General features: G+C 35.9%; 1 protein-coding gene across 2 annotated transcripts in view; it reads left to right on the top strand.

Moving 5' to 3' along the window:
* The window catches only part of LOC129278889 (conserved oligomeric Golgi complex subunit 6-like), a 32,985-nt gene extending 10,059 nt beyond the window's left edge, over positions 1-22,926 (top strand). Inside the window, exons 4-20 of one of the 2 annotated variants that reach the window (XR_010296046.1) lie at positions 917-975; positions 1,684-1,795; positions 3,052-3,134; positions 5,164-5,234; positions 5,648-5,741; positions 7,035-7,111; positions 7,604-7,747; positions 9,169-9,233; positions 10,559-10,650; positions 12,900-13,014; positions 13,730-13,861; positions 14,519-14,686; positions 15,993-16,100; positions 17,556-17,609; positions 18,317-18,396; positions 20,536-22,067; positions 22,429-22,926. Coding sequence is in view for 1 of the 2 variants with exons in the window: in XM_064111217.1 (XP_063967287.1) it covers positions 917-975; positions 1,684-1,795; positions 3,052-3,134; positions 5,164-5,234; positions 5,648-5,741; positions 7,035-7,111; positions 7,604-7,747; positions 9,169-9,233; positions 10,559-10,650; positions 12,900-13,014; positions 13,730-13,861; positions 14,519-14,686; positions 15,993-16,100; positions 17,556-17,609; positions 18,317-18,396; positions 20,536-20,683 (1,602 nt within the window). In the remaining variant the exon portion in view is untranslated. Of the gene's footprint in view, positions 1-916; positions 976-1,683; positions 1,796-3,051; positions 3,135-5,163; positions 5,235-5,647; positions 5,742-7,034; positions 7,112-7,603; positions 7,748-9,168; positions 9,234-10,558; positions 10,651-12,899; positions 13,015-13,729; positions 13,862-14,518; positions 14,687-15,992; positions 16,101-17,555; positions 17,610-18,316; positions 18,397-20,535 lie in introns of both variants that reach the window. The other variant, XM_064111217.1, reaches the window with a different exon arrangement.
* The last annotated feature ends 4,229 nt before the right edge of the window (positions 22,927-27,155 follow it).

Below are 27,155 nucleotides of genomic sequence, written 5' to 3'. Positions count from 1 at the left end.
TTCACTTCCATCAAACAAAAACAAATTGTATACCATATATAAACAAAAATATTTGTATCCGTTGCAAAAAAAAAAATCAATAATACATATGTCGTGAAAAAAAAAACACTTAGACAATTTGGGCAACACATTGTAGGTTTTAAATATGTATACTATTTTTCAATAGAAATTAAATTAAGATGGAAATGGAGGGACCCACTAAAAAGCAATGCTTGTACAATGTGGGCCCCTCAAAAAATAGATAACACAACAAATAACAAAATAGCAAAGTACAAATACAGATGTATGTAATCAAATGAGACAAAAATAAATAAATGAGAGAGGAATAATACTCACAAAATAAATACGAAGTTATCAAAAAATATAGTTTGATATAGGACAAAACAACCCGTCCGAAAATATATCCACCCTTCCCCACCCCACCCCCCCCCAGAAAAAGAGAAGAAAAAAGGGGAGAAGATGGATGGGTGCTGCTGAACGTAGGTAGATGTTCATGGAACATGATGAATCAAAATATTATTCTGAGAATTTCTAACAGAAGGAGGTATGAAATGGTGTTTCTAATAATAATCCCCATCACAAATAAGTTTGTTTTCATTTTTTAAATAGAAAATTGCATTTTATTTTAATTCAATTTCTTTCAATGAATACAAAAGCTTTTAACTACTTATAAGTGGTATTTGATAAAACAAAAATATACTTTTTTCTGCTTGCTTTCTTGTATGATTGTCCGAGATCAAGTTTTATTTCAATTAAATTTCTTTCACTGAATACAACAGTTTTAAATGCCTGAATGTAAAGTGATAATTCAATAATATAACAATAAATAATTTTCCTTGCTTTCATGTTGAATTTGAGGCTTGCTCATGAATATTAATTATGTATTACTTAATCGGTTTTCTGTTTCAATCGATAGCTTGCCAGAGACCAAACATCTGATCTGATAAACAAAACTACAGAACTTCAGAAGGAAGGGTAAGTCGTAAAAGAGTTGTTTTGGCTCAGTGGATAAGTCTCCGGACTTTGAACCACAAGGTCCGGGGTTCATATACCACTGCAGCACTTGTGTCCTTTGGCAAGGCATTCATCTACATTTGCCACTCTGGACCCAGGTGTAGTAAATGGGTACCCGGTAGGAAGGAATTCCTTGAATGCTCGATGCGCCCGATCAGGGTAGCCGTGCTAAAGCCGGGGTAATAGTATGCAGCGCTTAGAAACATTTGTATTAAGCACTATAAATGTTGCATATTATTAATAATATATTCTTAAATCAATGCGTAAACCACAAAGACAACTGATTCGTGTACATGTAACATTAAAATCTATCATTAAAATTGGTTGATCTCAACATCTTTTCTGCATTAGTGATCAATCTCAAATCCAGTTAAAATTTGTGAATTTCATTTGTTTCGATGAGTTCCGGAATCTTCCAAACTTAGCAGCAAATTTTGGATTCAGAAGGATTCACATTTTGATGATGCAAATTCTCAAATTCAGTTTGGCTCAGTTTTTCAGAAATACATGTAATACTATTATGTACAACATTCATTACTTGAGCGCCCAATCATGGTAGCCATAGTAGTAGTTTTATTATTATCATTATGATTGTTTTAATACCTGTTAATTAATTGATGGACACAGAATGACATAAGGGATAATATTTTTTTTGTCTTTTGGATACAGGCAGAGGTTGGATATGAGAGCCCGCGTGGCTGATGCCTTCTTAGCTAAATACCAACTGAAACCAGAAGAAGCAAGAGTGTTACGGGGAACGAGAGATGGACAATTACAAGAGGTCAGTCCTTCCTTCTTTTTCTGCCTTATATTTCCTTCTTCATCTTCTTCACCTTCTTCCTCGTCATTGTCTTCTTCTCACTTCTCCTTCTCGCTTCTTCTCCTTTTTCTCACTTCTTCTTCTTTTTCTTTTTTTTCTTCCTCTTGTCTTTTTGTTCTCCTTTCTTTTTCTTCATTTTGTTCTTTTTGTTCTTCATCTCGCTTCTTCTTTTCTTCTTCTTTTCTTCTTCTTTTCTTTTCTTCTTTTCTTTTCTTTTCTTCTTCTTCCTCTTCTTCTTCTTTTTCTTCTTCTCCTCCTTTCCTCTTCTTCTTCTTCTCCTTCTTTTCTTCCTCTTCTTCTTCTTCTTCATCTTCTTCTTTGTCGTCCTCTTTTCCACTTTTTCTTCTGTTCTTTCTTCTTCCTCTTCTTTCTTTAGAAGAATCTGCCTACCTCACTGCTGAAATGGGAAGATTAGGAAAATACCAAGATATTATGGATTTAATGTAATAATTGATACCTTATTATTACCATGAATGTGGAAATATTATGAAGCCCAACTTTCCTTAGAATTGTGGTTTAAAATTCTAGTTTAGACTAGGGTTAAACCTAGGTTTAATTATCTGAATACTGCCCACTTTGTTTAATTTTCACTTGATCTTATGTGGAAGAGCCGTGGTGTAGTGGTTCTGACTCTCGCCTTGTAAACAGAGGGTCGTGTGTTCAAATCCCACCGCGGTCTAGCGTCCTTTGGCAAGGCGTTAATCCACACTTTGCCACTCTCGACCCAGGTGCTAAATGGGTACCCGGTAAGATGCGAAAGATATTGTATGTTTGAATTTGCCAGCGCCATAATGAGGCTGCGATGAATGCAAGGAATGCTCCCCAGGGAGTGGAAATTGTGCACTTTTCGTGCGGGATTGAAATGAATCCAATGACCGGGGTAATAATGTGCTGTAATAAAGCGCTTTGAGCCATTCTGGGAAAAGCGCTATATAAAAATTGTCTATTATTATTATTATGCCACTTTAGCAGTATATATGATTAGAAGAATAGTTTATGAACCAAATTTTCATTTAACAAAGTGCAAAATAAAATTAGACCATTTGGGTACTAGACTAAAGAACAGACCAAATGGTGATTTGGACCAATTTGATATTAGACCAAGTGTATTTAGCAATGATGGTGTTAGGAAATTTGAGAATTGGAACATCTGCTATTAGACCTGGTACATACTAACGTTCTTTGTTAGTAATTTGTGTCTTCCTTTCCTTTTCCAGGATTTCTTCAATTCTCTGACGAGAATCAAACAAATTCACAATGATTGTAAGGTATTACTGAGAACCAATCAGCAGACAGCAGGGTAAGTAAATCAGATTCACAATGATTGCAAAGTATTAGCAATCAGCAGACAAAAATTTAAGTAATCAGATTCACAATGATCGTAAAGTATGAAGAAGCAATCAGCAGACAGTAGTTTAAGCTATCAGATTTGCAATGATCGTAAAGTATTAAGAAGCAACCAGCGGACAGTAGCTCGAGCAGTGAGATTGACAATTGACAAGTTTGACTAAAAACCAATTAGCAGACAGCCGTTTTAGCAATCATATTCACAAAGATTGTAAAGTGTAGGACCAATCTGCAGAGAGTAGTTTAAGCTATCAGATTCACAAGGATTGTAAGGTATTACTGAGAACCAATCAGACAGTAGGGTAAGCAATCAGATTCATGATTGTAAAGTAGTAAGCAGTAAACAGACAGTAGTTAAAGCTATCAGATTCACTATGTTCGTAAAGTATTGTTAAGAACCAATCAGCAGACAGCAGGGTACGTAATCAGATTCACAATGATTGTAAAGTATTATTAAGAAGCAATCAACAGACAGTAGTTTAAGCTATCAGATTCATTATGATTGTAAAGTATTGTTAAGAACCAATCAGCAGGGTAAGTAATCAGATTCACAATGATTGTAAAGTATTATTAAGAAGCAATCAACAGACAGTAATTTAAGCTATCAGATTCACTATGATTGTAAAGTATTGTTAAGAACCAATCAGCAGGGTAAGTAATCAGATTCACAATGATTGTAAAATATTATAAAGTACCAATCAGCAGAGAGCAGTTTAAGCAATCAGATTCACAAGGATTGTAAGGTATTACTGAGAACCAATCAGACAGTAGGGTAAGCAATCAGATTCATGATTGTAAAGTAGTAAGCAGTAAACAGACAGTAGTTAAAGCTATCAGATTCACTATGTTCGTAAAGTATTGTTAAGAACCAATCAGCAGACAGCAGGGTACGTAATCAGATTCACAATGATTGTAAAGTATTATTAAGAAGCAATCAACAGACAGTAGTTTAAGCTATCAGATTCATTATGATTGTAAAGTATTGTTAAGAACCAATCAGCAGGGTAAGTAATCAGATTCACAATGATTGTAAAGTATTATTAAGAAGCAATCAACAGACAGTAATTTAAGCTATCAGATTCACTATGATTGTAAAGTATTGTTAAGAACCAATCAGCAGGGTAAGTAATCAGATTTACAATGATTGTAAAGTATTTTTAAGAAGCAATCAATAGACAGTAGTTTAAGCTATCAGATTCACTATGATTGTAAAGTATTGTTAAGAACCAATCAGCAGGGTAAGTAATCAGATTCACAATGATTGCAAAGTATTAATCAGCAGACCACGAGTCGGAAATAATGGTTAACGTAAGAATTCCAAGGCAGGTTCCTGAAGGCTCTGTGGCCAAGCTGATTCATCCTGTCTTTTGCTATTAGTCTTGTTTTCAGTCATCAGGTAATTACAGACGGGGCCTTGTCTCAAGGCTAGAGTAATTGCCGCAAACAATGATTTCATAAAGTTATAGTTGCATACAATGTGTCCCAGAAAAAAAGTAAAGCATTATCATTGATTTATCGTAATTAAACCACAAATTTGATTGACAAATGGCATTTCATTTGTAAAGCTTTATCATTGATATAACTTCTATGATTAATCTCCCTCATTCAAGCATATATAAGTGAAATCAGATTGAAGAAAGGATATTAAAAACACAAAGTCATTTGGCAGAATGGTCACATGAACCTTAAAATGTAAAATCACATCTACAAAATTATGTTTTGGTATCAGTTCCTTAAATTGTTTTATATGCTTCCGTACTTGAATGGAGATGTGCTGTGCTTGCTGAGAGGATACTGACACTACTGCCTACATGTATGTGATGTAAATGTGTTTGATTATATGACGTTTTTTTCCCCCAAAAGTAATGTGCCCATGAAACTAACCCAATGGCTTGTCTATTTGTCACTGACTTGCTAAGACAAACAAAACTTCAAACAGCCTTACATTTTACCTGGAATATTTCCTTTTGTTTGTTATTAAGCTTGGAGATCATGGAATCAATGGCTTTGCACCAAGAGACTGCATATGAGAGACTCTACAGATGGACACAAGGTATTTATTTATTTTGTATTGAGAATTTAATCAGAGATATTTCAAGGGTTAAGGAAAGTAATTTGTGAATCAAATATGATTGCAGTACCGGCCCCTAGCAAGTGGAATATTTCTGGTATTCCATGAAATAAAGCCATCCAACATAATTGTTATATACCCTCCCCCCAACAAAAAAAAGTGATTGAGCAAATCTTGACACTTATCGCAATTTAGTGAATATGGCCTTGCTTCATAGGATCAGTTTGATCATAGATATACGACTTACATGTAGCTCATTATGCCGTCTTGTAGTAATATTACCTGCAATGTTGCAGACAAGAATGCATGTTTTCAATTCATTGCTATCACTGCGCAGATCATGATATCTCGAACAAAATTGCTAATATGTCAATGATAATTTTTCTGGTTAAAAGGTGAATGTCGGAGCATGACGGGTGATTCCTTTGAGGTGACTTTACTCCATTGTAAGGCGATGGAGGCTCTTCAAGACAGACCTGTCCTCTTCAGGTGAGCTGATTTAATATATCTTTAATTTTCGCAACCCCCCCCCCTCCGAGTGCATGGTACCACTCCCATTCATTACAAGATTATATTAATGAGTGTACCCTAAAACAATAGACCAGTTCGTAGTTACTTCATGGACAATTTTGGTCAAATGACCTTTAATTTCTTTGATTGTGATAGGCAGATTTCAAAGCAAGATATTACGTAAGCATGTCTTACAGAGCAGGATGAAGAAATCGAATAGACCAAGTGACTAGAATAGCACATCAACAAACACTCTATGAAGGTATTTGTTGCATTTCTACTTTGAATGCATATTATAGCTTGTTGTACTATGTACATGTACTTGGCAAACTGTGGAATACGAAATACCAGTCGTTCATGGACGCGTTGTTGTTTTTTGTGGATGTAAATGAAAAACACAATTCAAAAGAATATATGAATAATCAAGACATCAAAGTTGGTGCTTATCTCATTAAATCTTAAACCACCATGTCACTTTCCTACCAATGACCTTCCTCTGATCACGTGCAGAATCTTGTGATCATGCGCACAGTGGAACTATGAACTGGCCTATTATGATGTGAAGGATAAAAACTAAAAATATGTGTTTTTTTAAATGAAATTACAGATTTTAAATAAAAATTCAATTCAAACGAGTGACGGATCAATATTTAGATACTTATGTTTTGTTTGTATGAAACCCCTTCTAAAAAAGGGAATGAGCTGAAAAATGTATGATATTATCTTTCTTAGTACATTGTAGCTTTCTAATACTCAATTACTAAATCTGTAAAGTGATTGCGCAAAGGGCTTTTTAAGATAATAATAAAAAGTGTTGAAAGAGGGCACCAGATACCACTTTCAAACACTAGAGGATGAAAAAAATAAAAGATTTAGATTGCAAAAACATTCAATGACTTTTGATATCTAATTCACATTACCGATCCTTGAATCTTTTTACTATTAACATACTCTTACTTTATGTAAATAACCTGAAAAGAACGGTTATTTTCACTTTTAAAGCCCAGAACGGTCCGGTGATTGTCACTAGACTGTCAAAAACTTGTATCTGAAATATGTTACTTTTGAGGGCAGTTCATAAAAAGTTGTGTGTTATATATTAATATGTCAATTACAATAACCTAATATTGTCAGAAAACAGTCTACTAATTCCTGTAAAGAACACTCTCTAGGCAAAAGAAGGTTCCAATTAATGTGATAACTCTAAAATCAAGCTTTTTCTGAGTAAACTTCTAATATTTTATCTTTTCCAAATGAATATGTTTGATATAGGTATGCTTTAGATGAGTTTGGTACAGCGAGAAGAACTGCTATGGTGAGAGGATTTATTGATGCTTTGACTAGAGGAGGTTAGTATAGTTTATTTTTTCCTCCTTCCCCTCTTTTTCTTTTTCTTCTTCTTCTTCCTCCTCCTCGTCCTCCTCTTCTTCTTCGGCTTCGTCTTCCTCTTCCTCTTCCTCTTCCTCTTCTTCTTCTTCTTCTTCTTCTTCTTCTTCTTCTTCTTCTTCTTCTTCTTCACCACCTCCTCCTTTGAGACTTAGATTATGAGCATGTAGCTTACCCAAACTCTCTTTGAATAACAAATGACACATGTATAACACAAATAGAGGGTTGTGGGTTCAAATCCCAGCCATGGCATAGTTTCCTTCAGCGAGAAATTGATCCACATTGTGCTGCACTCAACCCAGAAGAGGTAAATGGGTACCTGGCTAAAGCTGGAGTTTTAATATCAAAGTCCTTTGGAAGCTCATGGAGATTTTGTAATTTTCATAATGTGATATGGGCTATACAAGAACTGTTTATCATCATTATGAAAAAAATGTGCATTTTTTGTTTATTAGGCCCAGGGGGTACCCCTCGACCAATAGAGCTTCATTCCCATGATCCAATGCGTTACGTTGGCGATATGTTGGCATGGCTACACCAAGCATCGGCATCAGAGAAAGAACATCTTGAAGCTTTGTTGAGGCTCGCATCAGCACAATGTGAGTTGATATTGTTGTCATCGTAATTGTTCTTGGTGTTGGTGGTGGTAGTGTTGTTCTCCTCATATTTCTCCTTCTTTTTCCTAATTATCTTTTGGCCAGGTTAGGAATTTGTCGTGTCGGTGCAAGAATGCCCTGAACACCACGCTTTTGCATGGGCATGAAAACGCCTAAAGGCCACCGCACACCTTACGACTGTTCGCGATCTAATTTTGGAACAAATCGCATTTTGCTCATTTTCTGAAAATGTGAATGAAACATATGATTATATTTGAGGTTAAAACAAATTGAAATAATACTAATATAACCATTTTGAAAGATTGCAAGCCTTTAATTTTGGAGTAAAGGCCAAATTAGTTTCAAATCGTAGCCAATCGTACGACTGCTATGACGTCATTAAGACTAGATATTGAATTTGCTTTTATTCTAAGAAGGATGATAGCATAGTCACAGACTTGAACGTAGGTATTCGTACGATGATTTCGAACATTACACAGTAAGATATTCCAAGTATCAATATTAGCATAAAATTCTACTACATTTTATTCCAAAATTGAGTCGCAGACCAATCGTAAGGTGTGCGGTCGCCTTTAATAGTATGTGCGGTAATAGTATGCAGCGCTTAGAAACATGTGTATTAAGCGCTATATAAATGTTGCATATTATTATTATTATTACATGTATTTAAGCAGCTGGCATAAGTGCATTGCGTAAGGGCATTTCTGCACTAAGGCTGTGCACAAAAAATGTTTTGCTATGGGCGTTCTTGCATCAACACAACAAATTGTTTGATTTCCAGCGTTCCAGTAAATCATTTTGTTATTGTGTGTTGTTATTATACAGTGAGTTCCCCCCTAAAAGGAAACCCATATTTATAAGTAAGATATCTCAATTATTTTTAAATCATAAAATTAACATTTATCATAAGAATGGAATGTCTTTTTTTATTTGAGAACAAATATTCTACACTAAATTGTTAATACATTTCGGAGTAATAACAATAAATTCTGAGGCATACCAAAAATGTTTTGCGCAGAAATTCACGTTCATTTAAAGATTAGTGAAAGAAACTTAACAAAGATTACAAAAGAAATACTTATGAGCCAATGGTCGATTTAGCATGGTTGTATCTTTAAATCAACCGTGTCCAATTTTTTTGTGCATAATGATTTTAACATTAAAATCTCAAACCTGTCTTGCTCATTAATACATGAATTGTTCGTCTCATATAAGGCTTCAAAAAGAAAACTCAATTTGACAATAATATAAATGAAATATTACAAATAACTTCCATTTGAAAAAATGACATTGGAATTCTGGTTTCATTTTTTGTGGGACGCACTGTATAATTTATAAATAATTCCAAGGAACACTGTATAATACATAGTTTTTTTCTTCTCTTATTGCTGTTCTTTTATCAGCACGAGAAGAAGAAATTCAAGAGATTCTGAGCCACATTACAGAGGGTATCTGCAGACCATTCAAGGTTTGTAGATTTGGATAGATTGTCATTTTCCCCCATATTTTCTTGCTGTTTGTTGCAACTTGTCATTGCTATTTATTGATTTTATACCTTTCAAAATGTTGCCAATTTGGTGTTTCAAATTGTATTTCCCTTTACCTGGCCATGAAGTGTTGAAGAGTGATCTGCCCTTTCAGTTCATTATCTTTCATTGAATTGATATATAAGCCAGGTGCAGTTTTCGTACTATGCTCGATAAATCTGTAAGATTAAGTGACCTTAAAATTTTGTTATTTTTTATATATACGTCAATTAGATATCTGTTACATGTAGATATCCCTCTCAGCAATGTTTTCATATATCTCCAAAGGTGGCAATTTGAGCACTTATCTTACAACTTCAGTGATTGGATATCAGAGTGCTACAGACAAAGATTGCATCCACATATTTACAGCCCATTGCCTGTTTGGAATACTAGTAGTTTTGATACATACAGGAGATAAAAATGTATGCAGATAATTGTATTGTCATCGGACAACCAATCAAAATTAAATAATTTCATTGGTAAAGTGCAAAATTCCATATCCTCCACATCATAACAAGTTTATAGCATACATGTTCATGTAATCTAGTAATTATATGACTGTCAAGCAGTTTTGGGGAATCAATGTACCAAAGCTTGAAATATGCTGTGTCAACATCAGATGGTTTAAAGGGAACCAAAACCCAAGAAGAGAAGCAATCTAATTCGAAAGAGTAAAATGAGAGGAACAATATGCAACAAGATTCATCAAAATCAGTTATGAAATAAGCAAGTTATCAACATTTAAAAAGTCTTGTTCTACTTTTAATGGGGATCCTCAAATTGGCAAACGCGCTTCAAATTGGCTGATTTTGTGGACAACTCTCCATTTGTTTTGTGCACAGATTGTAAGATTTTTCTTCTTTATTTTATATATTTCACATTATCTCCTCCTGACCTTGACATGTGTGGTGTGACTTATATTTTCCCATGACATATGTTGTGCTCAGAAGGAGGCAAGATGCCATTTGAAAGATAATGAGGAAAATCTGAAAATTTGTGTACAAAACAAATGGAGAGTTGTCCACAAAATTAGCCATTTTGAAGCACGTTTGCCAATTTGAGGATCCCCATAGAAAGTTTACAAAGAGTTCTCAAACTTCTATAACTCGCTTATTTCATAATCGATTTTGATAAAACAAATTTTAGATTGCTCCTCGCATTTTACTCTTTGCAATCAGATTGCTTCTCTTCTTAGGCTTTGGTTTCCTTTAATGTACACATGCAGTGGAACCTTAAATAAAAGTATTTTCTCTTTGCCTTCAAGGTTCGTGTTGAACAGGTGATCGTAGCTGAGCCCGGACCAGTGCTGCTTTATAAACTCACTAATCTACATAAATTCTACAGATACACGATTGGGTTAGTCTTGTAACATTTGATATTTGTTAGCATCAAGAATAACGTATCTATTGAAACCATTATCCTTACAGTCAAGGTATATATTATACAAATAATGCACGTAAGCGCGTGCATGCAGGGCCAAATTATAAACGATGTGCGAGAAGAGCTGATGGATATATCGCACCGAGGTCCGTAGGACCGAGTGCGGTATATCCATTTGGCGAGTGGAGCACAGAGTTCATTATTTCGGTCCTCGATGCACAAGAATGCGTGCATTGTTTATTTTATACAACCCCCCCTCCCCATGTTACTGAGTTGCCCTGAATGCTATATTTGATCTAAATTCTAGATAATTCCAGACCTCCAGACATTTGCTATGACGTCAGAGTGCAGGATAGTGCACTTTGGATGCAATAGTGCAATTTGCTGAATATCGTGATCCGATTTGGACCAATCAGATTACAGAACATTCTTGGGAGTTGTATGATATTTGATAGACCAAGAGGGTATCATTAAAAAAAAACCCTGCATAGCCCTACTCAAGAGGAGGGAGGGGGGGTCTTGTGGAAATATCTAAATTGCCCATTTTGTGTGCCCTCCTCTTCAATGAAGTCATGAATCCATCCCTGATTTAACTTGTAGGAAACATTAACCCTATAGGATTGGGAGGTCATGATGCCCCCCTTCCCTGCAACGCTTTGGCGATATTTCCGGAATGCGAAAAGATAGCGCCGCAAAGTTTATGACTCTTTTCTTGGAAGTCTCATGCAACTTTTGAGACCAAATTCGCAACGTACGGGTATAGCGTTGTGATGCCACATGACTTTTTACGACAGTGTCATGCCGAAAATGTCTATTTTAAAATATTTTGTGTACAAAGACTGAGGGAGATGGAAATCATAAAAGGGTGATTATTTATCATTCAAATTGGTCTGCTTAATTAAGTTAGGGTTTAATTTAGTTGTTAAATGGCCTGTAGTAATTTCCATTGAAAAAAAGCAATGAATTTTTTCTCAATGATGTCATAATCCTACATGAGTTAGTAAACATACTTGCAAATCCCTTATCGATGAAATTAACTTTAGAATTTACACTAAGAAGTGTTATTAAACATTTCTAATGTTAATTATTGAATAGGTGTTTTAGAATGGATTTAATGCAACCCTTGTAAGCTTATGACATCATTGACATCTGGAGACATGCATTGCAGTCTTGCCTCACTTTGTCGCAAGTCAAAATTTACATCACTGCAAAGAATACCTACCTATTATCCAAGAGTGAAGACTTAGCACATAAATATGGTATCAAGTTATTTTGGAAAAGATACTCTTTCAGGCCACATATAATAATTATGTCGTCATGATAGAATCTTCCTGAAACCGTTGGTCTCTCCTTGAGCTTCATATGAAATGGTGTAATGATCACACATCATGTCTCGTGTAGGAATGGGGGGAATACAGAGTTCGGATGCACAAAAGTTTGATTATTTCTATGTAATTGCCTAGTGCAGACCTGCCAACCAGTATGTTTTAGCCGTATTTAGTACGTTTTTGCAACCAAAATACGGCAGTACATTTTTTCTTTAAAAAATACGTTTTTTTTTTTTTTTTTTTTTTTTTTATACAAAATCGTAATTTATTGAGAAAAATCATCTCTATATGTCTCTATTTCATAAAACTTTCACAAATATGGTTATTGGATCAATGTAATTTCAGGTAACTTGTTTTTTTTTTTCAATCAGTTTGTTAAAACCAGGGTGAGATATACACATGTTTCAATGTTTTTTTTTTCATCTGCAAGAGCAGTGCGCATTTTAGCTGGCATGCAGCTTGAGTGCCCGATGAGTGCGCGTGCCATGCATTTTATTATGAAATACAGTTTTTTTTTATCACAGAATACAATTTTTCATTCCCAGAGGTTGGCAGGTCTGATTATACAGGGTTTGGATGCACAAAGGTTTCATTATTTCTATGGAATCGACTTGTGATTCCCTTTTAGAAATAGGATGAACTGGACGGTTCCATTTGACATTTGCCACCGACGATTGCTCCGCTGTAAATTCCACACGCAGATCAAATGACTAACTTTAACCCTGGATTTAGCACTATACCCTACCCTAAACACAACATAAAACCCTATTGTAAAACTTACCCTAGCGCTACATCTTAAGACAAAAGAAATCCCAGAACGATTGTCGCAGTAGCAAATGTCGTGTTGCCCAACTGGACATACAAAAAAACAAAACTCTTATGTTTGTTGATCTGTAGTCAGCTGCTGAGCAAGGAAGCTTCCCTGTTGGCCACCCTGGAAGAAATGGAGGAGTTTGCGCAGAAAGTATTCTTCAATGCCTTGAATGTCATGTCATCAAAACTGGTTGATAAGGTATGTGCAGTCATTTTTTTTTCTTCCTCTCTGAGTGCAGACCACCATGTAATGTATTATCTCATTCAGGTTGCCTGGGACTGGCAGGTGCAATACACCGGGTGAACATCCTACTCTTTGAAGAATGGTGTATTGGTTTTAACATGCATAGTTTGTGACCCTTCAAACATACACAGGACCAAAATTTCCAACTGCACGCTTGCACACATTGCTAGCATCATTTTTTTTTGGTTAAACGTGTTTCGGCCTTGTCCATGGTCTACATTCACAACGATGGTTTGGAATCCCTGCTTCATTAAACCATGGCTTGTGCAACATTTCTTTTATTGGTTACCGGTACTTAATTTAGTGCCTAAAACAAACTTCTATTAATGAATGTGCACTTATCACAGTACACTATTCTGCTGTTTGAACATTTATGAACCCATGATTTGAGCTAAAGGAATCATTGCACTTTGTGGGCAGCTGATTTTAAAAATTCTTAAAGTGAGATGAAACATATGTATGAGTGCTTTGAAATGTTCTAAAAAACCCTAAAATGCCCCACAATGTAGGATGAAAAACTATAGCTTAGACCCAAGCAGCAATAAATAACCCTGATTTTGATAACCGTTTCTGAGACGCATTCATACACTAATCATTCAATAAAATAAAAAATCAAAATATCAAGAATGCATTTCCTTTGCTAACAGAGAGAAACTTTTTATTTTGACAGGTGGAACTACCACCAGCTGATCTTGGTCCCACAGGGTCGTTGACCCATACTCTGAGTCTGCTACGAGAGATACTCACTTCCCATGATTCATCGGTTGTTTCCATGGATTCAAGACAAGCTGACTTTGCCAAGGTTAGTCCATGCATTCTTTCCTATAGAGTTGTGTGGAATTCTGAGATTTTTATTGAGATTGACATGCACATCCTAAGCTTTTAAATGATATATGACTTGTCAAAATTGGTCAGCAATAACCCATTCAAGTACTTGTTTAAATGTAGAAGAAACTTCACAAGAGCTTCAAAGAATAAGGTGAAAACAATTTTTTGAAGTTAGGGGTTTACTCAAGCATGAGATGTGCATACTGTGCAATTTTAGTGAAACTTCCAACCAGTCTGCAAAAACTTGTGTCAAAGAAACTCTTTTTTTCTTGTTCTGTATTCATCTTACAACCTTAAATTTCGATAATATATAGAAAAAGAATAATGATTATAATAATAGTCAGTTCTTGTATAGCGCATAACACATTATGAATAACGTCTCTATGCGCTTCCAAAGGACTTGGATATTATTACCCCGGCTGTAGCTCAAGCAGCCATTCCAGCGCTCGGCATTTCAAGGAATAAATTCCTGCCAGGTACCCATTCACCTCACCTGGGTTGAGTGCAGCACAATGTGGATAAATTTCTTGCTGAAGGAAACTACGCCATGGCTGGGATTTGACCCAACAGCCCTCTGTTTCAGAGTCCGGAGACTAATCCTGGAAAGTCTTTAATTTTGCCTGTGTCATAGATCATTGGATGTGTGTTGGATCCTCTTCTTCAGATGTGTTCTCTGTCAGCCAGTAAGCTGAACCCATCGGACATGGCTGCGTATATGATCAACTGTCTGTATGCGATGCAGACGACGCTATCACTGTACGAATATACGGACCAGAGACTGGAGATGCTTGAAGCACAAGTGAGTAGCCAAAGAGTATTGGTGATGATGATGACGATGGTGTAGTGGTCCACCTGCATTCCCCCCAATCAGTTATATCGGGAGGAGAGACCTGCGGGTCATAGTGATTCAGTTCGCTTTTCGCCTCCCAGGCACAGGTGACGCCAAACAAATAATAATAATAATAATGATTATGATGTTGATAATTGGTGATGGTAGGTGGTGGTGATGATGATGGTGATGATGATGATGATGGTGATGATGATGGTGATAATGGTGATGATGGTGATGATGATGATGATGATGATGATGATGATGGTGATGATGGTGATGATGATGGTGATGATGATGTTGATGGTAGGTGGGGGATGATGATGATGACATAATGATGATGATAGTGATGGTGATGATGTTGATGTTGATGCTTTTGATGAAGCCAATGGTAGGTAATGGCAGATGATGATGATGATGATGTTGATGATGATGATGATGATGTTGATGATGATGATGATGACGATGATGGTGGATAATGATGGTGATCATGATGGTGATGGTGAAGGTGATGATGGTGATGATGATAATGATGGTGATGGTGACGATGGTGATGATGATGATGATTATGATGATGATGATGTTGATGGTAGGTGGGGGATGATGATGATGACATAATGATGGTGATGATGTTGATGTTGATGCTTTTGATGAAGCCAATGGTAGGTAATGGCAGATGATGATGATGATGATGTTGATGATGATGATGATGTTGATGATGATGATGATGATGATGATGGTGGTGGATAATGATGGTGATCATGATGATGATCATGATGGTGATGGTGAAGGTGATGATGGTGATGATGATAATGATGGTGATGGTGACGATGGTGATGATGATGATTATGATGATGATGATGTTGATGGTAGGTGGGGGATGATGATGATGACATGATGATGATGATAGTGATGATGATGATAGTGATGATGATGATGTTGATGCTTTTGATGAAGCCAATGGTAAGTAATGGCAGATGATGATGATGATGATGATGATGGTGATCATGATGATGATGGTGAAGGTGATGATGGTGATGATGTTGATGATTATGATGACGATGATGATGATGGCAATTATGGATGATGATGAAGATTTTAATATTGATGATGATACAGCAATAATAATGGCCAATAATAATGTTGATAAGATGAAGATGATGTTGTATGATGTATTCATGATGATGTATGTACTTAACCTTTTTTTGTAATACTTGTGTAACCTAATAACCTGTAACCTGTGTAACCTAATATTTGATTTAATTTCTCCTATTAGGTTGATGCTCATGTAGACACACTAGTCAACGAGCAGGCATCTTTTGTTTTAACACGAGTTGGTCTCATTCAGATCTATAGTATTGCACAGCAGCATGTTACTTCGGAGGTAAGCAATTGATATGATTTACAAATAGTGAATAGGCGGCATTAGTGCGATGGTGTGAGATTTCACATTAGGTGAAAGAAAGATGCTCTATTCAACAATGTGTAGCTGTGTTGAATATATGTAGAGGCCCGTATTCTGAACTCAGGTTTAAAGTTCTGAACTCTGGTTTAAAGTAGGGGCACAAACCCCTAACAGTATGCATCCAGTTTATCTACTCATTTGACACTCAAATCATTCATAATTGTCTGGGAATGAAAACTGACGTATTCTGAAGTGTTTTTCTTCATTATGAAAGCAACAGAAAACAAAAGAGTAAACATGAGAGATATACAATTTAAACTGAAATTTTTAATTTTTGGCTCCCATAATTTTAGCACAGAGTTAGACCGTGGTCTAAGTTAAACCTGACTTCAGAATACGATCCATAGTGTCTCCACAACTGCATGCGAAATCTAGTTCCAGTGCTCCAATAAGAATATTTGCCATTTGTGTTTTACTATGCCTCGGAAGAATAATTGAGTTTTCCAACTGAAACTGAAAATAAGGGAAGGATGTTCGAAGCAGAAATGAGAATCCCTGAGCAGTATGGATACGCTGTGATTCAAGCATGCATCATATCTGCAGCGGCAGTGCACATCTAGCCAGAGTGCACTACACATTGGCTGATTTCAAGTTTGGTGTTGACCTTTTGGTGTTGGTGTTAGGTCAATTTTTACACGAGCATAACATAAAATATAAAATGAAGTTGGTCCTGAGAAGTCACTCACTAGTTGTTGAGATGTCAATATTGTGATATGGATCAGTTTTACAAACTCAAAATAGGTTTTGGAGCGAGGGGAAGCAATCCAAATTCCAACACCAACGACAACACCGGACTTGAAATCACCCATTATGCACCTGCATTTATTTACCTAGCGCAATGGATTGACCCGCATTGTGACATTACCTAGTAAAATGTGCATCAATACATTTTGTATGGTACGTACAAATATTTCACATTGAGCCTCCTATTTGCTTACGTACAACAAGCCGAGTCGGCAAGTTGTATGATAGTATCAAAATATGTGTGAGGAGGCAAATTGGTATTTATTATAGAATGGGTATCATGCATAAGTAATTACTGACGTATGGCATCCAGTAAATTTGCCATTCGTCCGGTAATTACTTATGCATGGCAAATTTACAAGATGTATGGTTAGCCGTGCATCGGTAATTACTTATGCATGGTTGTAAAAAAAAATTCTAAAAAACAAATGATGCACAGGTTCGTACATAGGTAGGACTAGCGAGCATGCAGTAACTATGGAAACTAGTCTAAACCCACTCGGCTTCGCCTCTTGGGTTTAACAGTTCCATAGTTACCTACAAAACCTACCAATGCACTCACATCTGTGCATCATTTGTATATTGCCTGATATTTGTCAATCATTTCCATGTTTCAATTTAACACTACAGGGTCCATTGTCATCTGTTCATGGAATGGATTCAAGTTCAGTCAGGGATGGCATTGTAAGTTATTTATATTATATTGAATGGCTCAGAGTGTGATATCATAAATATTCCATGATTTGGGGAATATTGCACAAATCGTAGATGAGTGCAATATTGGCCTTAACAATGGCATAGTTAATGTATCCCTTGTAGAATAGTCTTGCAATATAAGCTTTAATGAACATTATTCATTAGACTGTACAATACAGCACATTATTCATTAGACTGTACAATACAGCACATTATATGACACCTAGATATATACTTTTTTTTTTGCTTTTACTGTTTAATGAATCATATACTACTGGTATGTATTTATTTAGATAAATGTTGGCTTGAACCATTGTCTAATGGTTTAACTGTAGGTAGACAAAAATGAAAATGAAATGTACAAAAAAAAGAACTGTGCGTAATATCTCCCAGTTAACTAGATTGTTATCACATGTGTAAAGGATAACAATTTCTTCTTTACCAATCCTTATTATTTTTTATACAAAAAATGAACAACAAGTGATTCTTCAAGGTTTTTGTGTCCCATTTAACTACCCATACTTGGATCAAGACCTAAACTAATGATAGCAGGGCCCGCTGGGAGAACAGTTTTCGGAACTCAAGTGGCTACCCTGGGTAAATTTACTATTATTATTATTATGATTATTTTTATTATTATTATTAACTGACCATAATGCCTTGTTCTGTCTTTGTTTATCTTTTCATGAAATCAGAATCGTTTTGATTCCTACCTTGGTTCCCCCGATAGCTTCACTCTACCACAGACCAAGCTACTGCATAGTACAACAGTCAGGTAGGAATGCTCTTGACTCTTTGTGCGCTAGGCCCTGAACCCCTCTGTGCTGAATCATTTTTAGAGAGGTATCAGGAACGATAAATGAAATGGACTTGCATAATTTAACTCACTATAGCTTTTGACTGCAACATTGTGAGGAAAATGTTTCACAGGAAAGTTTTAGAGAATTTCACATGCTTTCTGACTATATGATATTTTTTAGGAAAGTAATGATCAGAAATTTGGTAAATAATGCCTACTTTCACAAATATATGGTATTATTATGGTAAAGATGATACAATGGATTGTTTCTTTGAGCATGAAATGCAAAGTTCGCACAGCACCGAGTGGGCATTGGTGCAAAGTACGTGTGGAAAGAGTTAATATCTCTTTAAAGAAAGTTGGTGGAAATATGAAATAACTACTGTGAGCTATAAAATTCTCTGATATTGAGGAATAATTTCATGAAAAGTGGTTTACTGCAAAGGATTGCTCTTTAAATGCCCTCACGTTTAAAATATTACTAATAATTACTGGAGCTGTTGGGTTGACACTTTTGGTGTAAACCCAGACTTTTTTTTTTCATGTAAAGTGATTGTTTTGGAAATATAATTTTTTAAAAATATTCCTCTTGATCTGAGTCTAAAAAAATAGGGTTTCAAGTCTGGTGTCGAATCTGCCTCTGTGCTTGAGTTCTCAAGAACTGGCAAAAAATGCACAAACTTGGCACTCCTATGTAGTCATGAATTGATCATCATCGTCGTCGTCATCATAATCACCGTCATGGCCACCACCATCATCATAATCACCATCATCATAATCACCATCATCATCATAATTACCATCACCATCACCACCATCATCATAATCACCATCATCATCATCACCATCATCACCACCATCATCATAATCACCTTCATCATCTCATCATCATCATCATAATCACCATCACTACCACCATCATAATTACCATCATCATCACCAACATCATCATCAACCCCAACACCACTACCGTCATCATCATATCATCATCATTATCCTCCTCTACATCATCATCATAATCACCATCATCATCATCATCACCATAATCACCACTACCACCATCATCATAATCACCTTCATCATCATCATCATTATCATCATCATCATAATCACCACCACCATCATAATCACCATCATCAACCCCACCACTACCACCGTCATCATCATCATCATATCATCATTATCATCGTCATTATCATCATCATCACCATCATCATCATCGTCATCATCATCATCACCATCATCATCATCGTCATCACAATCACCATCATCATCATCATCATCAACCCCACCACTACTACCATCATCATCATATCATTATCATCATCGTCATTGTCATCACACCATCACCACCATCATCATAATCACCATCATCATCATCACCATCATCACCACCATCATCATAATCACCTTCATCATCTCATCATCATCATCATAATCACCATCACTACCACCATCATAATTACCATCATCATCACCAACATCATCATCAACCCCAACACCACTACCGTCATCATCATATCATCATCATTATCCTCCTCTACATCATCATCATAATCACCATCATCATCATCATCACCATAATCACCACTACCACCATCATCATAATCACCTTCATCATCATCATCATTATCATCATCATCATAATCACCACCACCATCATAATCATCATCATCAACCCCACCACTACTACCATCATCATCATATCATTATCATCATCGTCATTGTCATCATCATCACCATCATCATCATCATAATCACCATCACTACCACCATCATCATCATAATCACCATCATCATCATCATCATCAACCCCACCACTACTACCATCATCATCATATCATTATCATCATCGTCATTGTCATCATCATCACCATCATCATCATCATAATCACCATCACTACCACCATCATCATCATAATCACCATCATCATCATCACCACCACCACCACTGTTATCATCACTATCATCAGCAGCATTATCATCATCAACATCATCATCATTATCATCAGTATTCAGTCAGTCAAAAGCCTTTAAAATTAACTAAATAATTTAGTGTGGTCTACCCTGGAGAGAAGTCAAACCTTCTTTCTTTTCTTTTCTTAATTATCACAGGGAGAAGATACAGAAGAGATCCATAGCTCTAATCTGCAGTGCATATGAGCTTCTGTATACAGCCATCAATCATCCTGCTAATGATTATACAGAACCTGGATCTATTGCCAAGAGAACACCGGATCAGATCAAATCTTTGGTTTCTTAAATGATCACCAGAGGCAAGGGGGGGGGGGGGGGTCAAAAAGATTAAGTGTCACTTAGTGTTGCACTTTCATTGCCAGTTGTGTGCAGTATAAAACCCATCATTTCTGCCTTTAATGGCCCGTATTCTGATTTCGCATTTGATGTAAGATCAGGGCCCGGTCTTACAAAGAGTTACGATTGATCCGATCAATCTCAACTGTATGGAAATCCATCCATACCATTTTTTTCTACAGGAAATTATCTCATTCTCCTTAGTAAACAGATTCATACTGAATCTTCAAGAGAATGATAAATTTATGAATGTACATCAAATCTAGAAAATATTTGAACAAACTTACATTTTAGATATTGATGTTGCTGGCCATCCATACTTGTGGTTGATCGGATCAACAGCAACTCTTGGTAAGACGGGGCCCAGTTCAGGGGAGCGTTTCATCAATATTTTCTTATGAAAACTTTCCTTGATTTTTGATTGGCTGAGAAGCACTGTTCCTATGGTAACTGTCGGATAAAATAGGACTTGTTGGCCAAAACGTCTGACAAGTCCTTTCAAAGTTTTGTTTAGATTATGGATAGCCATCTGTGTTAGAAATCTCAAACAGAAAAAAAGTCAATATGACAGCACATTTGGTGCTCACTTCATTCGTAAGAGTTTTGGAGTGATGAATAAAATACTTTTCTCCACCGTTAAAGCTATGATAAAAAACACAATGAATAAATCAAAGCGTACAATTTCAGTAAAACATCGTACATTTTTTGCTTCCCATAATTTTAGCACAGAGTTAGACAGTGGTCTAAGTTAAACCTGATTACGGAATATTGGCCCTTTGTGACACATCCCCAGTGTGAGCTGCTTTACAGACATGTAGAATAACATAACCCCTGTTTTACAAAGAGTAATGATTGATCCGATCAACCTCAACTGTATGGAAATCCATCAATGTGATAATTTTTTCAACAGGAAATTTGCATAATGTTCTTTGCAAACAAAGAGAAGCACACTGAATATTCAAGAAAGCGATAGATGTACGAGTATTGCTCATATCTTGAAAATAATTTGAAAAACATGCATTTTAAATGTTAACATTGCTGGCTTTCCATAGTTGCGGTTGAGCGGATCAATTGCAATTATTTGTAAGACGGGGCCCAGGCAGTCGATTAAACCGGGCCTGGATCGGTTGCCTAGAGAACCCTTTTAATATTGGATTAATTTTTTTTTTCCTAGAGATATGCAGCCAACACAGCCAGTAAATATACTAAGTATGGATTTTTTTCCCAAGATAATATTGGGTCAGATGAACTCTTTAGTTTTCATGTGTTGAAATGCAAATTAAAAAATCAAGTGCGAGTCCCTACAGACCACCGCACACCTTACGACCCGACTGGTCTACGACTGGCTTGCGACTGAGTGAGGGGAGATGTGACGTCACAGCTCTTGTCAGCTTGAGAGTCGCAGACCGGTCTGAGACATGTCGCAAGGAAAATCGTAAGGATTTGACATGTCGAATCCTTATGACTGGATCGCTAGCTCAATCCAACTTCCAGCCAATCAGACAGCAGAGTTGCACGACGCGTATATGATATACAACGCGCATACGCAGTAGTAAGCGCCATTTTCTCAGTTGCTATGGCAAAAAGCAAAAAGGGCATGCGTGAGTCGCAGACAGCATGGTAGTCGGAACGCAAGGTGTGCGGTGGCGAGGCTTATGACTACCTTGCGATTCATCTCCCATCGCTCAGTCGCAGACCAGTCGGGTCGTAAGATGTGTGGTGGCCTTAATACGTGCATTCCATTGTTTGAAAGTCAAGTTGTAATCGATTTATGGAGTCATGTTTAATTTCAACAGTTTTATTTAAATTCTTTCATTATTGTATTAGTCCAATCCAAGCATCATGTGTTCAAACAGTAAATTGCTCCGTTACCTAGTTTCCTTGAAATTAATGTACAAATATTTCCTTCGGAGACTGTATATTTTCATGGTATAGTTGTATTTGATAATGTTGGCACCAATTGACCTTTGACATCCAAAGGGTTTTCATGAAGATTTATAAAACGGATATGAAGGGAATCACTGCATTTATCAATGTAATATGCAAAATAACCTTACTTGTATGAGAATATTGTTTTTGAATGTTTCAGTTTTGATGGTTGGAGTTAATATACATATATGAATTAATAATTGGAAAGGATGATGAGATTCTTGTAAATAATATTTAAAGATGAAATAAAATATTCTCAAATGACGAGTGGAATTTTTGTACATTGCCTTTATTTCACAAAATGCAAGGCATAGGATTCAAATATGTTTACATATTTTCTTATTGAATTTTACAAAAAGCAAATTACCTTCTTATACATTGAAATATATAAAATAAACATTTTTACACATAAAGTTTTGCTAATACTAATAAATATTTTTTAAATACAAAATTGTTATTTTTATCTATAGACTTACATTTACAAGAGGAAAGAGATGTGCCATCATGAACTACTCATCCATGTAACACTAAAAATGCACATTGTTTAAGTCAATTATTCTAAACTTTTTTCAAACAACTTGCTTAAAACTTTAAAGGAGAATGAAACCCTTGAAACAAGCTGAATCCATATGAAAGAGAAAAATCAAAGAAACATATTGTTGAAAGTTTGAGGAAGATTGAATGAATAATAAGAAAGTTATGAGCATTTGAATATTGAGATCACTAATGCCATGTAGATCCTCCCATTGGCAATGCGACCAAGATCTGTGATGTCACACACGTACAACTCCCTCATTACTTTAGTACTTATTTCACTTATATTCTCACTTTTATAGAGTCTATCACAAGGTGAGGTGTTCTCTTTATGAGAGGGCAAGTACAGAGGTTTCACAACATTATATCATTGATGAATCGTTTGTCATATGATTAGAATGAGCAAAAGGAGATGTTTTGGGGTATATTTTCAGTGTCCAAAACTGGACAACTCTCCCCTTTTGGACACTGAAAATGTACCCCAAAACATCTCTTTTTGCTCATTCTAATCATATGACAAACGATTCATCATTGATATAATGTTGTGAAACGTCTGTACTTGTCCTCTCATAAAGAGAACACCTCACCTTGTGATAGACTCTATAAAAGTGAGAATATAAGTGAAATAAGTACTAAAGCAATGAGGGAGTTGTACGTGTGTGACATCACAGATCTTGGTTGCATTGCCAGTGGGAGGATCTACATGGCATTAGTGATCTCAATTTTCAAATGCTCATAACTTTCTTATTATTCATTCAATCTTCCTCAAACTTTCAACAATATGTTTCTTTGATTTTTCTCTTTGATATGGATTCAGCTGGTTTCAAGGGTTTCATTCTCCTTTAACTTGTTTAAAACTTTGAACAAGAATTGTTAGAGTGACAGACTTCAACAACATACTAATAATTTCAAACAGCATTTTTACAGTGTAACATTTATCTCTCAGAAAATAGACAAGGGGAGACTTTTTTTATGAAGAGACTTGTCAGTGATTTTCACCAATCAAATGAAAGAATTTTCAATAGCTTATCACAGGTTTCAGTGAAAATTAATGATAAATCTCTTCATAGATTGCTGTCCTAACTTTCTGATGAAAGTAAATGGGCTAACTAATTAATGAAAAGACAAAAGAAATGAAATGTAGTTTTCATTTATTCTATTTCATATGTACAAGAAATTGTATGTGAAACCATAATTTACATTTACTTTAATTTTTTTCTCCAATTTTCACCCAGTTTTACTGGATGAAAATAAAGAAATTGAATCATCCTTAATAAAAATATATACATTCTCCAAAATTTCGACAAGTAGGTTTTTAAGATTCTCAATATGAAATTTGGATAATTCGATTTCTTTGACACAATGGAATTTATGTTTAAAATATCAAAGCTATTGCAACAATCACAATTGAACTATACACTTATCTTTCTCGCCCCCTCCTTTCTCTCTCTCCTTCTCTGTCAATATTTCTCTTGCCCCATTTCCTATCGTATCTCTTCTTCCCATTTGAGCTACCAGCTTTAACCCTCATTTTTTTTAGCCAAAGGTTGGTTTTGCTTAAATTAATGTATATTCAATGTCAACACAGATGCCATCGACCAGTTCCTATTAATAAAAAATATTCAATAGTTGTAAAGACTGTATCTGTTCACATTTGGAGTGACAATGGCACATGGGTTGCCTCCGTGCAGGCTTTTTGCAGATGTTAAGTTGGGTCGCAGTTTATGGAGAAGTCGTTCTTTCCTGGCGCACTCCTCCCACAGGAGTTTGATGCGGTCCGCCCGGCTTAGGTGGGGATCGTCGTATCGCCCGATCTGAAGTTGTTCTTGCTCTTCGATCAAGCGCGATTTCTCGTCGTCTGTCAGCTTCGAGATCGCATCATCGGTCCATTCCTTGACCAGACTGCCTGGACGATGGCTGCCTAGGAAAGCCAGAGAAGAAAATAAAAGTTGATGAAAAAAAAAAATAATACAGGGCAACTTAAAAATAAATTCCTCTTTAGTGGAAGGATGTGGTCTGAATATTTTAATTTTTGCAGGTTTGAAAATTTGACTCTCTTTATTGAATACCAATAGGTTCGAACAATGATAATTCCATATGTTCAGGAAGGATTCACTCTTTGTTCACATTATAATGAGTAAAACATTAAAGTGTCCGTATTTCAAAGAAAAAGTGGTACTGATGTCATAAAATCTCTCATTTGCATATTGTTTTGTGCATATAAGCCTGTCATATGAATTATGAAACTTTGAAGTGTCTCGGCTTTTTTCATTTTACATCCGATTCTGATAAAATTTTATTTTATGCTTTGGTCTTATTATGGCACCTGTAACTTATGAAAGACGATCCGTCATTTTTTATTACTCTTTTGCCCATGCAAGTTTCATATGAACTAGATCCATGATATACTATCAAAGTTATGACACTTCAAAAACGTGACCTTGGTTAAGATTTCCATATGTTGATTCCCACAACGTGGTTTAAGTCCATTGACCCTAAATGACATATGACCTTGATAATGTGACCTGAAATTCAGGCAGGATTTTCAGTGATACTTGATCACTCTTGTGCCCAAGTTTCATGAAATAGGTTCACATATATACATACTAAGTTATGAAAATTTGTCCTTGGTCAATATTTCAATGTTGACGACGGCGTCGGAAAAGCGGCGCCTCTATAGTCTCGCGCTACTCTGCAGACAAGACTAAAACAGCGCGAAATACAGAGGGGCCATCATATTCCCCAATCCAGGAACCGACATGACTATTGCCTTTCGTTAGATCTGGTTAAAGGCGGTTATACAATGAACTACATTTCCTTTCCTGCCTATGAAATCATATTCAGTGCGTATCAATTAAAAAAAAAATCACTTTGAAAACTTCCTGGCAATTGAAATATTTACAACATGGGGATAATTATTTCGGTCTCTTTTATCAGAAGGATCGAAGTATGATTGTTGACATAATATAACGCTCACTGCTTTTTTTGTAAAGCTAGCAGAAATCGGTTTGCGCGAAAATACTGATTTTCTTCTTATATTAGCCGCGGTGCATAAATTATGAGCTCTTCATGACAAACGTCATTTGCGCAAGTCATTCTTCTCAAACTAGGCCTAATATTCATTGCGCTGCACCAAACCCAGGTGAGGTGAATGGGTACCTGGCAGGAATTTATTCCTTGAAATGCCGAGCCCGTGAAAGCTGCTTGAGTTAAAGCCAGGGTAATAATATCCAAGTACTTTGGAAGCGCATATAGTATAGAGACGTTATTCATGTGTCATGCGCTCTACAAGAACTGACTATTATTATGATTATATACCTGCACTGATGATAGGGCGTAACCTTCTCCCCCCCAAAAAAAAAAGAAACCAAGAAAATATCTATCATTTATTATAAATTGATTAAAATTATGATTGATAAATCACACTCGTTTTGTAAAACTATTTTTATGCTGCTCAAATATGCAAACTTCACGTTCGTGAATGGGACTAACAATTAAAACATTGGATATACATGCATGTACCCCCCAAAAAAGTTCTGTGGGGTGGGGGTCTTGTATCTAAACCCACGGAAAAAATATACATTTATTATTCCCGTATTCTCAAATGAGATGCCTAATTTGAGGATACGGGCCAATTGTTTTACTTTTGTTATCGGGATGGAAGCATGCAATACCGATCTTTTATAAAATTTTCAAAATTTCACATACGATTCCAAAGGGAGTTGTTTTGTTTTGAAGTAGTTATTCTTTAGATCTAGATCTATTTATAAAGAAACCAACAAAAACGAGATACAACTGCAGTATGCCCGAATAATTTTGAACAAGGACTATCCTACTCCAAAACATGAATTGTTATCTACACTCAAATGGCAAACAGTGGAGGAATGTATCAAATATCAATATTGTGTTCTTGCTTTCAAAAAACAAAACGATTTAGCACCAGCCTATCTGGAACCATT

Source organism: Lytechinus pictus, chromosome 16 (genome assembly GCF_037042905.1).
Source record: "Lytechinus pictus isolate F3 Inbred chromosome 16, Lp3.0, whole genome shotgun sequence".
NCBI classification, from domain to species: domain Eukaryota; kingdom Metazoa; phylum Echinodermata; class Echinoidea; order Temnopleuroida; family Toxopneustidae; genus Lytechinus; species Lytechinus pictus.
This window is presented reverse-complemented; position numbering and strand designations above follow the sequence as displayed.